This window comes from Neofelis nebulosa, chromosome 4 (genome assembly GCF_028018385.1).
Source record: "Neofelis nebulosa isolate mNeoNeb1 chromosome 4, mNeoNeb1.pri, whole genome shotgun sequence".
In the NCBI taxonomy this organism is placed as follows: domain Eukaryota; kingdom Metazoa; phylum Chordata; class Mammalia; order Carnivora; family Felidae; genus Neofelis; species Neofelis nebulosa.
Genome location: NC_080785.1, coordinates 13,239,408 through 13,258,193, shown reverse-complemented (window position 1 = coordinate 13,258,193; position 18,786 = coordinate 13,239,408). Strand labels below are relative to the sequence as shown.

Genomic DNA, 18,786 nt, shown 5'->3' with positions numbered 1-18,786 from the left:
CATTGGAGTAGGTGGCAGGTCCTCTCTATTTGTCTTGCCAGGTTCCCATAACTGTGGACAGAGGGTATGTGGTTTAGAGTGTGCAGAGATCATCGGGAAAGCTGTGCTTCCTGAAACCTTGGAGATGAAGAAGAAGAAGATTTAGTGGCCCCTAAGTTTCTGAGTCTGTCCTGGAGTCATCAGCTTGGGGGCAGCGCAGGCTCTGTAGGGCTAAATGGAGTCAGGGAGAAGCAGAGAGCAGATGAGGGGGCTGAGTGTTCACAGCTTGGTAGTGGTGATAACTAAGGGTCTGGGAGGATGGCAGCCTGAAAGTTGAGAAATTCCTGAGTAGGAGTGTTTAAGTTTTCCCAATGCAGAGAACTTTACCGGGGTCTAAAACTTGATTATCCTCAGGAGGGAAGAGTGAAAGTTTCTTCAGCTTTTCCTTGACTACATCCCTAGTGTGTCTCTGAACCTGTGCAAATGATTCTCCAGTGTGTAACTATCCTTGGGGATGGATAAGATAGAAAAGGAAGGAGGCAGAGAGAATGAGGGGGAGGGAGATAGCTAGATTCCTCTCAGCACTACTTCTGGACTTTTTCCTGAGCTCCTGGGTGTGGACAGTGTTCTTCACCATGAGTGGAGACAGCAGGAGCTGCCCTTGTCTCCTAAGCATGGCTGTTTACTAGCCGTGGGAGCCTGCATGATGCCTGAAGTGCAATAGAACTTTCCAGTCCAGTCCGTTCCCTACAGGTGAGTGTCTTCCAAGTATGCCCCTTGGTGAAGGAGAGAGTTACCATCTAGGTTTGGCTGCCAGGTACAATAAGGACACCAAGAGCCTGAAGAATGGATTAAGGTAGCTGCAGGTTAGATGGCCCTCCATCAAATCATCCCTCCATAGCAGAGAGCAGCTTCACGGTGCCCAGTGCTGGCGATGAGCACACGCTCTGTCATCACGTCCGTTCCTGTTCTCTCCTATCTCTTCATCTCTTCCTTTTATCTGCTTGCCTTCTTGTGGGGATCTCTGGGAAGAGAGATTGCAGGTTGGCTGGGCAATGCTTGAGAGAAAAGTGAATGGAGGGAAAGGTAGAAAGGTTGGGTACTCTTTGTTTATTCATTGGTTTGTTCTTTAGCCTGTTAATTGATAAAGTCACTTAAAAATATTTATAGAACACATACTTTGTCAGACTCTGTTCTTGTCACAGGTGATAATACAAGAAAGCTAAAGAACTTGCTTCAAGTTACTTACTTCTAATGTGGGATTTTGAGGATGATAAACTAATAAACAATTAAACACATAATATGGTTTGAGCTACTGATGAGAGCCAATAGAATAAAAATACAGCCTAACAAGGTTAGAGAGTGAAACTGTGCAGGTAGTGTTTTGAAGGGGATGTGTGGGAAAGTGCTGTGGAGAGGAGATATTTGAGCAAAGACCTGCATGTGGTGAGGGAAGAAGTCCAGACCTCCTGAAGAACTCAGTACGATTTATATTGATGTCTTCTAACATTTTCTTACCCTAGGGCTCTAGAGAAAATAGAAGGTCGTAGATAAGCATATGCACTCTTTGAGTTTTCCAAGTTGCTCTATGGGACTGAGACCATTGCAGTTCGGTTAGAGCGATAGGCTGCCCATTTCGAGGTTTTGTCTCTGTCTGGAGCTAGACATTTGAGACCGGGGGAATATGGAGGATTTTGCCTCTATATCACCACTGTTTTCTTGACTTCTGGTCCCAGGGTGGAGACTGCAGTACAGGCAGGACTTCCTTCTGGCACCCACCTCCCCATTGTCATCTACAGAACAGAGGAATAAAAGATCTCAGAGTTAGAGGTCACTAACAGGGAACTGGAGAGGCCCTTCCTGCCTGGAGGATATACATTCATGGATATGAGAAATGGTGGATGCCTTTCATCCTGAGAATAAGGAGGGAGAAGTTGATAATCCACACCACGGAGCCAGCTTCCAGGAGTCAGGAAAAGACTCAATATTTTGTCTCAAAACAGTTCTTATGACAATGTCCTAGATAGGTCCCACTTGCTAACAACACTGCAGAGTTCTTAGTATAATTGAGGCAGAAACTTAAAATGAATATAATGCAAATGGAACCTATGTTAAAGGATACAAACAAAAGAAGTAATCATGTCTTTGTGTGATTGGCTAAGGTTGGGATTCTTTGAACTGTTGAAATGTAGCAGGAGTTTGCAGGACATGGATACAAGAGGCAGAGAAGACACTTTTGGGCACTGGAGATGAAGTGTTGGTGGCATGAATGAGCACTTTGTGACCAGGGAAGTGAATAGAATGGCAGGTCAGGGCAGGGTTGGAGGCAGGATGGCTGGTGAACTGGGAGACGGGTACATACTGGGTGAGTGGGTTTTCATGCTTCAGGTGTGGTGTTGGTGGCTACTGCTCATCTTCTTGGGCATTTACGTTTACCTTCATATGTTACACATATCCTTCATGAAACATTTAATATCAACCTTGTATAATAAAATAGTAGCCTTATGTTGTGAAGTCTAGGAGTAGGATATATTTCCTCAAACTGGAATTGCCTTGAATCTTCCTGTGGTCAGAAACTTGTTTTCTCTCTTTTGCTCTTTAGATTTCACAAGGAACAAGAGCTCAGAACTAAATGTTGGGGAATCACTCTAGTGCCACTGAATTTTATCTCCTTGGCTTCCCTGGCTCCCGAGAACTACATCATATTCTCTTTGCTATCTTCTTCTTCTTCTACTCAGTGACAATAATGGGAAACACGGTCATCATTGTGATTGTCTGTGTGGACAGACGTCTGCAGTCCCCCATGTATTTCTTCCTTGGTCATCTCTCTGCCTTGGAGATCTTGGTTACAACTATTATCGTACCCGTGATGCTTTGGGGGCTGCTGCTCCCTGGGATGCAGCCAATATCTCTGGCTGCATGTGTCACCCAGCTCTTCCTGTACCTTTCTTTGGGGACCACAGAGTTTACATTACTGGGAGCGATGGCTGTGGACCGTTACGTGGCTGTCTGTAACCCTCTGAGGTACGACATCATTATGAACAGCCGCACCTGCATCTGGGTGGTCATTATGTCATGGGTGTTTGGGTTCCTTTTTCAAATCTGGCCAGTTTATGCCACATTTCAGCTTACCTTCTGCAAATCAAATGTGGTGAACAATTTCTTCTGTGACCGAGGGCAATTGCTCAAACTGTCCTGCAACAATACCCTTTTTATAGAGTTCATCCTGTTCTTAATGGCTGTTTTTGTTCTTTTTGGTTCTCTTATCCCTACAATCATCTCATACAGCTATATCATCTCCACAATCCTCAAGATCCCCTCAGCCTCTGGCCGGAGGAAAGCCTTCTCTACATGTGCCTCTCACTTCACATGTGTCGTGATTGGGTACGGCAGTTGCTTGTTCCTCTATGTGAAACCCAAGCAAACTCAAGCAGCTGATTACAATAGGGTGGTGTCCTTGATGGTTTCAGTAGTTACTCCTTTCCTCAATCCCTTCATCTTCACCCTCCGAAATGACAAAGTCATAGAAGCCCTTCGGGATGGAGCAAAGCACTGGTGTCAACTATTCAGGAATTAGTCTTGTCTTAATTATTATGGATTTTATAATGCTCTGAAAAAACATACTCCTCTTTGATCTGCATCATAACCATCATCAAATATTCTGTGTAAAACAATAGCCTTTTATGTTATGGCCATGGTTTTTAACATGGTTGTTTGTTATTAAAAATTCACTTTATTTTAAACATATATCTATACATGTATACATATGTGTGTATATCTATATATATAGTTATAGATATACATATACATACTGTTCTCAAAATATGATACATTTCACAATAAAAGTTAAAAATTAAATGTAAAAATAATACATGTATGTGTGATATTTGTATTTCTTAACAGGAAAAGCTAGGAAAAATATTCCCCAACTGCAGAATGGAATGACTACTCATTTCTAGGTTACTGACTCATCTCTTCATGTAAAATGTCCAGTGGTTTAGGTTCTCTGGCCATGTAAGCTCCCTACTCCTTCCCTGACTCAAACATATTCTCTCTCTCTCAACAGATACAAAAGACTATTCTTTCACTTCTATAAATGTGACATTTCTAATTTCAATGATAGATATGAAGACCTAAGACACTGCCCTCAATCACCTGGGGATCTTGTTGAAATGCACATTATAATTCAGAGGTCTGGACTAAGCCTGGAGAGTCTACATTTCTAATCAGCTTCAGCTGATGTTGATGCTGTTGGGGGTGAGGGTGAGGGACGAATTACCTCTGCCCTTGGTTTCCTGTTCCAAAGTCTGTTGCCTTAGTACTTCTCTGCATATTTTCTTGGCTGGCATAATTCTACAATTCTGGACACCATTACAATCCCAGGAATGGTTGTTTTTTAAAAGACACATCTCTAATTGGTGGGCTTCCTCAGGGTGTGGGAGGAAGAGCTAGATAAGGTGGTATTCTCTCACCTGAAAGCACCCACATCATGGTGCCTGCTGCCCAAAGGATGTGGGACAACAACAGAGCTGCTGTGACAAGGGAGAGCTGGCTCCGCGGGGTCCCTGGGCTCTGGAGGAGTGTACAGAGGGCAGAGGAAGAGGCAGCCTCTGGCCCCTCTCACATTCCTGAGTCCTTTCAAGGTTCATGTTACCTGGCCCTGATTCCTATCCCCTTCAATTGTTCATCCTTTCTTGCCCACTTTCTTTCCTGATTCTTCTTTGTAGCTCTCTTTCTGTGGCTCCAGTTCCCCATTTCACTTCTGCATTCCTCGTTGCCTTTCCCCCTCATGGATCAAGCTTAGCGTGCTGTCATCCAGCTTCCCACAAGGCAGCCCTTGCGCCTCTGTGCCAGCACACCAACCTCACTCACTCTTCCCCTAGTCAGCCCCTCTTTGGTTCCAATCAGTGATTCCCTTTCTGATGTCATAAGCACACATTTTATCCACTATGGCATTTTTGTAATAACAAAATATTGTAACCAAATGGATATCAGTAGGTGACTGGTTAAATAAATTGTTTCACTCATACAATGAAATACTATGCAGCCTTAAAAAGAATAAAAAACCTCTTTCTGCAATGATTAGAAATGATCCCCAGGCTGTATTGTTAAGTGAGAAAAGCAAAGCACATGGAACTTAGTATTCACTTTTGGGTAAGAAAGAAGTAGAAATAATATTCATATAATAGTATTCATATTTGCTTGTGGACCACATTATAAGAAATTAAGAAGTAATTACTCGTAGATCTATGGACAGATAGAATGGGAAAAGAATGAGACTTTTCACTGTTTGCCTTCTAATATTCTCTGTTTTATTTTGTAACCATGTGTAGGTATTGCCTATAAAAATAAAATAATAAATTTCATTTATGTACTTTAAGGGATGTAGTAATTCAATCTTACCTTTTTATTTATTCAAATATTTATTTATTTTTCTCTTATTCAGGAGCACCTGCTCATTTATATGAATACATTTCTCTAACTGGAAGATATTTGGTAAGTGGAGCTTCTGTTAAATTAAAATATTTTGGAAAATATTCCTGGAGCATAACATAGTAGCCAGGAGCTCACGGAGAATATCAAGAGAAGGAGGCCTGTGTAGACGTGACTATATGCTTTCTTGAACTTGGGGTCTCGGTTAGTGTGTCTGATAGGGAAGAAATATCACTCTCAGCAGAAGAGAAGAGCCTGTTCCATTCTAAAGAATCTTGCTCTGTCACACAGTACTTACTTATTTGTATACTAGGTAATTAGAACCAGAGAGGACTATCCATCTAGAGCTCCATACTCCAAAGCAGTATAGCACTGAAGTTAAATACTCAAGAAGCCCAGTGCCTAAACTCCCTATCCCCAACTTTTCAGGCAATAATTTTCTGCTATGCTGAATACTTCTCTCTACTTCCCAAAATGGATCGCAGAAATGCTTGATGTATATGTATAATGTGAACAATAATAATGATATTAACAACCAATACTTCATATTATGCATGTCAGGAACACTTTTCACATCTAGCCCTAGGGATTCCCTGTTGATTTCACCAAAAAGGGACCTACTTGGCATCCAAGTCCATGCATGGACAGCCCAGAAATTGTGGGGAGTTACTCCCAATTGGATGTAATATGACCAGTGAAAGTAGACACCAGTAGATAATTTTTCCCCTTTTCCCCTCTGAGGGATAGTTATGAAACAGAGTTTATACATATCCTAAGGTGTGAGTAGTACCAAAGATCACACAATTAGTTGCACTTAGGGGCAGGAAGCTTGGTAAAGCATCCTTTTATTGGTTTTACAGTGTTCCATGGTTCATATCTTTTGTCATTCATGCCTGCTCTCATGGACTGTATTCCCCAATGAATAGCCGATAAGTCCTTGGCCTCCTGAGGAACCCAAGCTAAGAAATACTGCTTAAGTCTCACTCTTTAATTTTTACTACTAAACAACTCATTTAAATCATATAAGAACTCCCTAGGGTAACTACTATTATTACTCAAGGGACTCTGGCACAGAGACAATAAGTGACTTACCCAAAGTCCCATTGTTAGTATGCAAAGGCCTAGGATCCAAACCTAGGCGGTCTGGCTTCGGTTTATTCTCTTAACCACTATGCTAGATAGCCTACAGTGCTACATCATGAAATGCTAATTGTTTATCTTTATCTGAGCTACTTGTTATTTATTCTTATATCAGTCAGGATAGTCTAGGTTATGTTGTGGTAAAAGTAGTCTCAAGATCCTTGTACCCCACAACAACACATGCTTGTTTTTGTTCCCATTATTTGTCTGCTATGGGTCAGTTGCTCCTCTGCTCCCTATCATCTTTATTTTAGTTAAGGCTAATGAGGCAGTCTCTAACTGGGACTTGGCTGGTCTTGAGATAGTGGGAAAAGAGTATGGTAAATCATGGTCAGATTCACCAAAGTAAGGGACCAGGCCAAACTTGCTGTCAGTGTTAATGCCTAGTTTCAACCTAGAATATAAAATTTTATATACATATATAAATATATGTACATATATACATATGTATATGTATACATGGAATATATATACATATACATATATATATACATATATATATATATGAAAAAATTAACTTTATATGTTGTAATTTTCTTGGATTGTTATAGTCTGTTTCTTCCATAACCTAGATACATACTTATACACAGTGTAAAGAAGGGAAAAACTCATATGATATTTGTCTTTCTCTGACTTATTTTGCTTAGCATATTACTCTAGTTCCATCCGTGTTACTCTAAATGGCAAGATTTCATTCTTCTTGATTGCTGAGTAGTATTCCATTGTATATATATGCCACACCTTTATTCATTCTTTAGTCAATGGACATTTGGGCTCTTCCCATAATTTGGCTATTGTTGTTAGTGCTGCTATAAACATTGGGGTGCGTGTGCCCCTTCGAATCAGCATTTTTGTATCCTTTGGAAAAATACCTAGTAGTGCAATTTCTGGGCGATAGGGTATTTTTCATTTTTTTGTGGAACCTCCATACTGTTTTCTAGAGTGGCTGTACCAGTTTGCATTACCACCAACCATGCAAGAGGGTTCCCCTTTCTCTGCATCCTCTCTAACATCTGTTGTTGCCTGAGTTGTTAATTTTAGCCATTCTGACAGGTGTGAGGTGGTATCTAACTGGGGTTTTGATTTGTCTTTTTCTGATGATGAGTGATGTTGAGCATCTTTTCATGTGTCTGTTAGCCATCTGGTTGTCTTCTTTGGAAAAGTGTCTATTTATGTCTTCTACCCATTTCTTCACTGGATTGTTTGGTTTTTGGGTGTTGGGTTTGATAAGTACTTTATAGATTTTTGGATACTAACCCTTTAACAGATATGTCATTTGCAAATAATCTTCTCCCATTCTGTCAGCCTTTTAGTTTTGTTAATTGTTTCCTTCGCTGTGCAGATTTTTATCTTAATGAGGTCCCAATAGTTCAGTTTTGCTTTTGTTTCCCTTGCCTCTGGGATATGTCTAGTAGGAAGTTGCTGCAGCCAAGGTCAAAGAGGTTGTTCTGTCTTCTCCTCTAGAATTTTTTTGAGTTTAATTAATTTATTTTGAAAGACAGAGAGAGAGAGAGAGAGAGAGAGAGAGAGAGAACAAGTGGTGGAGGGGCAGAGAGAGAGAGAGAGAGAGAGAGAGAGAGAGAGAGGATCCCAAGCAGGCTCCACACTGTCAGCACAGAGCCTGATATGGCGCTTGAACTAATGAACCATGATGACCTGAGCTGAAATCAAGAGTTGGACGCTTAATTGACTGAGCCACCCAGGCGCCCCTCTCCTCTAGGATTTTGATGTTTTCTTGTCTCGCATTTAGGTCTTTCCTCCATTTTGAGTTGATTTTTGTATATGGTGTAAGAAAATGGTCCAGGTTCATTCTTCTGCATGTCACTGTCCCGTTTTCTCAACACCATTTGCTGAAGAGACTGTCTTTTTTCCATTAGATATTCTTTCTCGATTTGTCGAAGATTAGTTGACCATACATTTGTAGGTCAATTTCTGGGTTCTCTATTCTGTTCCATTGATCTATGTGTCTATTTTTGTGCCAGTGCCATACTGTCTTGATGATTATAGCTGTGTGATACAGCTTGAAGTCCAGGATTGTGATGCTTCCAGATTTTTGTTTTCAACATTACTTTGGCTATTTGGGGTCTTTTCTGGTTCCATACACTTTTTAGAATTGTTTGTTCTAGCTCTGTGAAGAACGCTGGTGTTATTTTGATAGGGATTTCATTGAATATGGAGATTGCGTTGGGTGGTATCAACATTTTAACAATATTTGTTTTTCCAGTCCATGTGCAGGCTTTATTTTTGAGGTGATCATTGCAAATATCTGTGAATATACCAAAAAGCATTTGATTGTGCAGTTTACATGGGTGACTTTTGTGCTATGTGAATTATATCTCAATAAACTTGTTAAAAATAGTATGTTATATTGTGAAAAAGTTTTATGAAGAAAAGTGAAATAGGACTGTATGGGACCATCTATTGAGGGAGTCTTGAAATTTTAAGTAGGGTTATCAGGGAAAGCTTGAGAGAATGAAGTACAAAGCCCTTTGGATGCCCATTACAGAACACCCCAGGCATAGTGAACAACAAATGGAGAGACCCTTGGGCAAGCGTAGGTAAAGATGCCGGAATGGAGCAAGCATAGGGAGTGTAAGAGCAAATTCAGTCAGAGAAGTAATCAGGATTTAGATCATACAGAGCCTTGTAAGCTTTTAAAAGACTTTTGCCTTTTCGAGGAGTGAGTTGGAAAGTATTGCGAGTTGTTGAAAAAGAGTGACAGAATCTGTCCAATGTTTTAATGAGATTATTCTGACTGCTATGTAGACAGTTGATTAAAGGCCAGTAAGAGAGAAGGAGGGAGACCACTTAGGAGATTATATCAGTTAGCTTCTGCTATATAAGAGCTAAGCATAAAACTCCAGGGGCATACAACAATAAACTTTTATTTTTATGCATTAGGGCTTCAGCCTATCTAGGCCAGGCTCAGCTGGTGGTTCTGCTAATCTCAGGTCAGCTTGTGTGTGAGTCTAAGGGTTGGATGGCAGGTGGCTGGTCTAGGCTGGGTCCACACTGATGTTTCAACTGGGGTGTCTCTCTTCTTCTTGGCACCAGCAGGCTTACCTGAGCACTTCTTCCTCTGATAGTGGCAGGACACAAGAAAACACAGATGGAAATACTAAAGGCCTCCTAAGGCCTGGGCTGAGAACTGGCACACTGAAGTTTCGGTCTCATTCTGTTGATCAAAGCCAGTTACATGGAAGAATCCAGAATCAATGTATGGAGAAGTGCATCACTTGAGGAAATTAGGGCAGAAAGGGGTTGACCAATGCAGCCATAGTGTTTCTCTTGCCTCTCTGAACTTCAGATAGGCTTCTTCCTGACTCCAGACCCTTGCCATCCCTATTCTTAGATTATTTACTTTAGAGCACTTATAATTGTAAATTCTTTTTCTTCACCCTTTACAGACTCAGGAGCAGCTCAATGTGCTTACCCCATTGATCAATCTCTCCATTAAGGTACTTCAGTACTTTTCTGGTAGCACATCTCAGGGCTTAAAAACTCTCCCATTCTTTGTTTTAGTGGAGTTGAATTCAGGCTGAGTTCTGGCCCCCCTCTCCTATTGCAGTAACCTTGAATAAAGTCTTCTAGGCCTGTTTAACTTTGTCTGGGGGAAATTTTTGCTTTGATGGGTGAAAAGTGAATATTTTCAATAGTTTAATTTACCACAAAGACTGTTACAATGATGTAACCTAGAGATGATAAGCACCTGGATCAGAATGAAAGCAGTGAAGGAGTGGACTGGTCTGTTTTTAAATACAGTTGATCCTTGGGCAACATGGGTTTGAACTGCCTGAGCTCCCTTATACATGGATTTTTTTCAATAAATATACATAATGTACTGTAAGTGTATTTTCTCTTCCTTATGATTTTCTTAATCATATTTTCTTTTCTTTAGCATAGTTTGTTGTGAGAATACAGTATATAATACATATAACATGAAATATCTGTTAATCGGCGTTCATGTTATTGGTAAGGCTTCTGGTCATTAGGAGCTAAGTTTTTGGGGAGTCAAAAGTTTTATGTGGATTTTTGACTATGTGACTGTGTGAGGGGTCGGTGTCCCAAACCCCAAATTGTTCAAGGATTCACTGTATATATATTTTTCTCTCTCTCCCTAACATATATCTATTTAATCCATATTTTCCTAGTGGCAATAGGATTTGTTTTCGTATGATATGTAAACCAGTGGGTTAATAATTATATATTTTCTGGAAATATTTAACTGGAGAATATCAGGAGTCCAGTTATGAACAAAGTAAGCTTGAGATGTCTACTGTTAAATATCTAAGAATATGTTGAGGAGGCAGTTAAATATAAAACCCTGGATTCCAGGGCAGTTCAAGTTGGATATAGAAATGTGAGTCAAGTGAATGCAGGTGATATTTAAATCTATGAGAATAGTTGAGTGACCAAAGGAAGCCTATAGATACAAAAGAAAAAAAATAATGCAAATGACAAGGCTCTGAGTTTTTATGATTAGAGACAAGCAAATAGATAGGAATCAACAAAGGAGACGGGGGACTAGTGGCCACACAACTAGACACAAACCAGGAGAGGATGGTGTCTCAAACGCTCAGTGGAGGATGTTTTTTAAGGAGTTGATGAAGAATGTCACATGGTCCTTGGAGATCAAGTAAAGTGACACCTAAGAATTGACCACTAGACTTAGCTATTTGGAGGTCATTGATGACTTTGATTGACATTGTGATGACCTCACAAGCGAAATTCTCATGAAACACTTTCTCTATCACTCTGAAACTCAGGGAACATCAAAGTGTTTTATATCCTCAACTTCTGAATGTTTCACTGATCCTCATGCTTTATTTGAAACATACATCCTCTAAGGACGCCCACAGCTCCTCTGATGTCATGATTTTTTTTCACTCCTCTGAGCCTGGATGTGGGTTAGGTGTCTTTCTTATTTATTATTACCTTCTTATAACCACTATGCATTTCCCCCACCCTTGGCTTTAAGTTTTGCCTAGCTTTGAAGCTGTTGTTCTACCAGCCATTTTTTCCCTGCTAGTTGCAGTCATCTGCAAACCTTTGGGCCATGTTAGCTAATTTTTTTAAATGATTTTAATACCTAGATCACCATCATTTTCTATATTTCTACTGTTGTCTAACTAATTCTGGTTCCCAAAGACTTCTGGCCTCATCACCTAATACTCTCTTTCTCATTCATTGTGTTACAAACATAGTAGCCTCCTTGGTATTTCTTGAATCCACTGAGAACAGTCTTGTCCCAGGACCAGATGGAATTACCCAAGATATTTGTATGAAGCAGTTTCTCACTTGCCAGAAATTACTTCTTCAAAGTCACCTCAAGGAAGTTTCCTCTAAACACTAAATGAAAAATAACAAACCTACACCTACACTCTAACAGTCCTTGTCCCCCTATAATTCTACATTTTATTCATAATACTTATTACCACCTAATACACATTAATTAATTTATTTATTGTTGGTATCATCCCACTAGATTATATGCTTTGTGAGGACAGATACTTTGTTTTATTTTCTGCTGTATCCTTAGTACCTTAAAATAGTGCTTGGCACTAAGTTGTTTTTTTTTTTTTAATTTTATTTTTTATTTTTTAAAATTTACATCCAAATTAGTTAGCATATAGTGAAACAATGATTTCAGGAGTAGATTCCTTAATGCCCCTTACCCATTTAGCCCATTCCCCCCTCCCACAACCCCTCCAGCAACCCTCAGTTTGTTCTCCATATTTATGAGTCTCTTCTGTTTTGTCCCCCTCCCTGTTTTTATATTATTTTTGTTTCCCATCATTTATGTTCATCTGTCTCTTAAAGTCCTCATATGAGTGAAGTCATATGATTTTTGTCTTTCTCTGACTGACTAATTTCACTTAGCATAATACACTCCAGTTCCCTCCACGTAGTTGCAAATGGCAAGATTTCATTCTTTTTGATTGCCAAGTAATACATCCCACTCATTATATGCTTTGTGAGGACAGGTACTTTGTTTTATTTTCTGCTGTATCCTTAGTACCTTAAAACAGTGCTTGGCACTAAGTTTTTGAGAGATTAGGTAATTTCTCCGAGGCTTCCCAAATAGTAAATGAACAGAACAAAGATTCTACCAATAGATATCTAATTTAAGGTGTGTGTTTTTAACTAGTACATTCTACATCATTTTGGCAGTATCATGGTAATACAAGATTAGTTACAGCTAAATGATTCAGTATTAATCAGAGACCATGATACAGGAGTGAGAGGAAGGATGTTGAGCCTCATCTGTCTGTAGCTTCAGGGCTTTGGAACAGAGAAGCAAAGCTCCAGGCAAGATGGTAGATAAAAGGCTAAGGGTCAGAGTGAATTATTCTAGAGTAAGTGAGTTACACTTCAGGAGAAGCAACTGGTGGCATGCTTAGTTTACTCAAAGCCACAAGATAAATCATGTCACATTATCCTTAAGTATCAATTTTATTGATGGTAAGTAAACATTGTGCATATTAAAGCAAATCTGTCTTCTTCAATTTCTTGCATAAGCTTTCTATAATTTTTAGCATACAGATCTTTTACCTCTTTGGTCAGGCTTATTCCTAGGTATTTTATGGTTTTCAGTGCAATTATAAATGGGATCGATTCCTTTATTTCTCTTTCTGCTGCTTCATTATTGGTGTATGGAAATGCAACCAATTTGTGTACATTGATTTTATATCCTGTGACTTCAGAGGTTCTAGCCGTTTTTTGGTGGAGTCTTTCAGGTTTTCCACGAAATGGAAAAACATTCCGTGCTCATGGATTAGAAGAACAAATATTGTTAAAATGTTGATACTACCCAAAACAATCTACACATTCAGTGCAATCCCTATCAAAATAACACTAGCATTTTTCACAGAGCTAGAACAAACAATTCTAAAATTTGTATGGAACCAGAAAAGACCCCAAAAAGCCAAAGTAATGTTGAAAAAGAAAACCAAACCTGGAGGCATCACAATCTCAGACTTCAAGCTGTATTACAAAGCTGTAATTATCAAGAAAGTATGGTGTTGGCACAAGAACAGACACATAGATCAATAGAACAAAATAGAGAACCCAGAAATGAACCCACAAGTGTATGGCCAACTAATCTTCCAAAAATCAAGAAAGAATATCTAATGGGAAAAAAAGCAGTCTCTTCAGCAAATTGTGCTGGGAAAACTGGATAGTGACATGCAGAAGAATGAACCTGGACTGCTTTCTTACACCATACCCAAAAATAAACTCAAAATGGAGGAAAGACCTCAATGTGAGACAGGAAAACATCAAAATCCTAGAGGAGAAAACACACAACAACCTCTTTGACTCCAGCCACAGCAACCTCTTACTTGACATGTCTCCAGAGGCAAGGGAAACAATAGCAAAAATGAATTATTGGGACCTCATTAAGATAAAACGCTTCTGCACAGTGAAGGAGAAAATCAGCAAAATTAAAAGGCAACTGACAGAATGGGAGAAGATTATTTGCAAATGACGTATCACATAAAGGGTTAGTATCCAAAAATCTATAAAGTACTTATCAAACTCAACACCCGAAAAACAAATAATCCAGTTAAGAAATGGGCATAAGACATGAATAGATACTTTTCCAAAGAAGACATCCAGATGGCTAACAGACATATGAAAAGATGCTCAACATCATTCATCATCAGAAAAAGACAAATCAAGACCACAATGAGACACCGCCACATCTGTCAGAATGACTAAAATTAACAACTCAAGCAACAACGGATGTTGGAGTGGATGCAGAGAAAGGGGTCCCCTCTTGCTCTTTTGGTGGTAATGCAAACTGGTACAGCCACGCTAGAAAACAGTATGAAGGTTCCAAAAAAAAGTAAAAATAGAACTACCCTATCGCCTAGCAGTTGCACTACTAGGTGTTTATCCAAAGGATAAAAAAATGCTGATTTGAAGGGGCACATGCACCCCAATGTTTATAGCAGTGCTATCTACAATAGCCAAATTATGGAAAGAGCCCAAATGCCCATCGACTATGAATGGATAAAGAAGATGTTATATATATATTATATTTGTATTTATGGAATATTACTCGGCAATCAAAAAGAATGAAATTTTGCCTTTTACAACAACACGGATGGAACTAGAATGTCTTATGCTAAGTGAAATAAGTCAGTCAGAGAAAGATAAATATAATATAATATCACTAGTATGTGGAATTTAAGAAACAAAACAGATGTCCTTGTGCTTTAATGAAATCACCTTTATGTACCAAACAACAACCACAACCACAACCATAATAACAACTACAAAAACAGAGATGACGCAAACCATAAGAGACTTCTAAATACAGAGAACAAACTGAGGGTTGCTGGAGGGGTGTTGGGTGGGGGGAATGGGCTAAATGGGTGATAGGTATTAAGGAAGGCACTTGTTGGGATGAGCACTGGGTGTTACATGTGTGATGAATCACTAAATTCTACTCCTGAAACCATTATTACACTATACATTAACTAACTTGGATTTAAATAAAAATAAAAATAAGATAAATAAAATCTTGTTTCAAAATAAAGATTTTAGGAGAACTTCTTTGTAAAAAGAAAAAAAAGCAAATGAACTTTGTAATAGACACTAAAGAAAATCTAAATAAATTAAGATACATATCAAGTTCAAGGATAAAAGATTTAACATCATATGTAAATTATCCCAAAATTTATCTATAGATTCAATACTATAACAATCAAGATTGTTTTCATGGAAGTTTGTAAAGGTTTTCATGGAAATTGGTAAACCAATTCTGAACATTATTGGGAAGTGTAAATGGCCAAGGATATTCAGAATTTTCAGTATTGAATGAACAAGCAGGGGGTGGGATTTCCCCTGACAGATATCAAAATTTATTCTGAAGCTGTAGTAATGAAGACAGTATGAACCTAAAGAATAGACAAATCAATCACTGTAATGAAATAACATTCCAAGAGAGACCCATATTATATGAATCATTGGTATGACAAAAATGAGGAAAGGAAGAACATTACATGGAGCTGGAAAAAAGGTATCCATATGGCAAAAAGTAAAATTGAATCTTATATCACATTATACACTAAAATCAATTCAGGATGGATCAAATTCATAGGTCAACACTTAAGCTTTAAACCCTTTGGAAGAAAATGTTGGTGAATATCTTTCAGATTTTGGCATAGAGAAAGGGGCTCTTAAACATTATACAAAAAGAGATGATATAAAAAAAAAAGATAGATATACTAGACTTTATTAAAACTAGGAACTTGTACTCATCAGAAGATACCTTAGAGGAGGTGAAATGGCAAGTGACAAACTGGGGAAGAAATTCTCAATTAACATAACAAATGAAGTATTATATAAAGAACTTCTAAAAATCATTTTTAAAAGTGCAAACATTGGCTATTCGGGGCCTTTTGTGGTTCCATATGATTTTTAGAATTGCTTGTTCTAGTTTCGAGAAGAATGCTGGTGCAATTTTGATTGGGATTGCAGATAGCTTGGGGTAGTATTGACATTTTGACAATATTTATTCTTCCAATCCATGAACAGGGAATGTCTTTCCATTTCTTTATATCTTCTTCAATTACCTTCATAAGCTTTCTTAAAAACTGAGAACAGGGGCGCCTGGGTGGCGCAGTCGGTTAAGCGTCCGACTTCAGCCAGGTCACGATCTTGCACTCCGTGAGTTCGAGCCCCGCGTCAGGCTCTGGGCTGACGGCTCGGAGCCTGGAGCCTGTTTCCGATTCTGTGTCTCCCTCTCTCTCTCTGCCCCTCCCCCGTTCATGCTCTGTCTCTCTCTGTCCCAAAAATAAATAAAAAACGTTGAAAAAAAAATTAAAAAAAAAAACAAAACTGAGAACAAACTGAGGTTTGATGGGGGGTGGGAGGGAGGGGAGGGTGGGTGATGGGTATTGAGGAGGGCACCTTTTGGGATGAGCACTGGGTGTTGTATGGAAACCAATTTGACAATAAATTTCATATATTGAAAAAAAAATAAAAGTGCAAACAACTCAGTACAAAAATAGGCAAATATTACAAATACACATTTTATCGAAAAGGAAATTCTCTCTATATCTATGTATATCCATATCTATATCTACCTTCAATAAACCTATAAAGAAATACTCAACCACCTTAGTTGGGGCAGAGACTGCTAAGTGATCATCAAACATTTCTTCTTTTTATTCACACAGCTGAAATAAAAATTCCTCTCTTTCTGCAGATAAGAGTGGTCATGTGAATGAGTTCTAGCCAATGGTATGTGAGTAGAAGTGATGTACACAACTTCCAAATCTAGTCCCAAAGACTTCTTCATGCATATTCTTCTCTCTCTTTCACATACATCCTGGAGGCCCTATGTTGAAGATAGAAAACATTCTACCAACATAGGTTCCTAAATGATCCTGTGGAGCAGAGTCTGTGCCTTCAGTAGTCATAATACATGACTATACATTAATGAGAAATAAGCTTTTATTGTGATCAGCCACAGAGCATTTGTAGTTTGCAATAGCATCTGGCACTACTCTAAATAATACATTAATAATTAGGGAAAACAGATTAAGACCATTGAAAATTGATATAATCTCTTTGGAAACTATTCTGCATTATCTTTTTTTTTTATTTTTTTTAACGTTTATTTATTTTTGAGACAGGGAGAGACAGTATGAATGGGGGAGGGTCAGAGAGAGAGGGAGACACAGAATCTGAAACAGGCTGTAGACTCTGAGCTGTCAGCACAGAGCCCGACGCGGGGCTCGAACTCACGCATTGCGAGATCATGACCTGAGCCAAAGTCCGATGCTTAACCGACTGAGCCACCCTGGCACCCCTATTCTGCATTATCTTAAAAAATTCAGAATTTGCGTACCCTATAACCCAACGCATCTCTCTTCAGAATATACTCAAGAGAAACTCTTGTATATGAACACCAGAAGAATGTTCATGGTAGTGCTGTTCACATTAGCAAAAACCTGTCAGCAATCCAACTGCACACCACTGGAACAGTCATGGTTTACGTAGTCACACAATGGAATATTATATAGTAGTCAAAATTAGTAAACCTCAACAATATGAATGAATCATTTACCATGAAATGAAAAAAAAAAAGCTTTAAATGATCCCTTACATCATAATACCTTCCTCCCCCCCCAAATTTTTAACGTTTATTTATTTCTGAGAGACAGAGCATGAGCAGGAGAGGGGCAGAGAGAGTGCCCCTACACGGGGCTCGAATCCATGAACCGTGAGATCATGACCTGAGCTAAAGTTGGACGCTCAACTGACTGAACCACCCAGTTGCCCCCATAATACCTTTTTATAGAGCTAAAAAGAGTACATAAAAATAAGATGAAGACGAATTTTTAAAAATTTAAGTGGTGAACACAGGAATCAGAATGATCACTGCCTGTGTTGTGAGGACACAGGAGGGTGGAATAGAAGACCACAGAGGTCTATAAACTATTATAAGGATTCTAGTTTTCATGTTGGGTACTTTCATGGGCATTCTTACATATATATGATATATATGTGTGTGTTATTATATATATTATATATGGGGGATATATTATATATATATAATGTATATAACTGTATATATATGTATATAATGTATATATATATATATAAAATGTGTTATATATATATTATAATATATAATTATAATATATAAATATATAAATATAATATATATATATAATAATTATATATATAATATATATAATATATATATTATATATAATATATATATATATAATGTATATAACTATGGACTATCTTATGAATAAATGATTTTGATTAATTCAGTCTTTGTACCTGAAATTGAGCGAGATTGTGGCTTGAGAGCCACAAGTATTCAAGTATTCATACCTCTGCTACCTCAAACAATGAGGGGATCATGAGGCCCTGGCAGGAGTTATAGTCTCTATGAGAGGGTATGGTAAAAGTGGAGGGTAAGACTTTTGCTGCATTAATATTCAGCCTGTGCTGAAGGAGACCCAGGAAGTGAAGCAGGACTATTCAGAAGGCACAGGTCACCAAAGGATATGGCTTCTGAGGATGGGATTTGGCAACAGCAGGGAAAATAGGTAAAGGTTACCCATACCTGATGTTTTCAGTCATGAACAGTACTGATCTGTCAATATCCGAGGGCAGGGTTCAGTGACTTTGGTCATTGGACCATTAGCTCACACAGACAAGATGGGTGATTTGAATGTTAAGTCAGAGTCATGGAAAGTATGTTTT

The 18,786-nt window shown here is 38.6% G+C and overlaps 2 protein-coding genes across 3 annotated transcripts in view; both read left to right on the top strand.

Moving 5' to 3' along the window:
• LOC131508867 (trypsin-4-like) overlaps nt 1-10,153 on the top strand; it is an 86,767-nt gene extending 76,614 nt beyond the window's left edge. The window contains exons 6-7 of one of the 2 annotated variants that reach the window (XR_009260182.1): nt 5,426-5,475; nt 9,960-10,153. The gene's annotated coding sequence lies outside the window, so the exon portion shown is untranslated. Of the gene's footprint in view, nt 1-5,425; nt 5,476-6,272; nt 6,346-9,959 lie in introns of those variants that run through there. The other variant, XR_009260183.1, reaches the window with a different exon arrangement.
• Nucleotides 2,586-3,556, top strand: LOC131508866 (olfactory receptor 9A4). The gene has a single exon (XM_058724043.1). The coding sequence runs from the start codon at nt 2,612-2,614 to the stop codon at nt 3,554-3,556; it is 945 nt and encodes a 314-aa protein (XP_058580026.1). The 5' UTR covers nt 2,586-2,611.
• Nucleotides 10,154-18,786: the final 8,633 nt, after the last annotated feature.

Excerpts from the sequence above, each read along its gene's own strand:
- LOC131508866 (XM_058724043.1), top strand. The coding sequence starts at position 2,612 with ATGTTGGGGAATCACTCTAGTGCCACTGAATTTTATCTCCTTGGCTTC.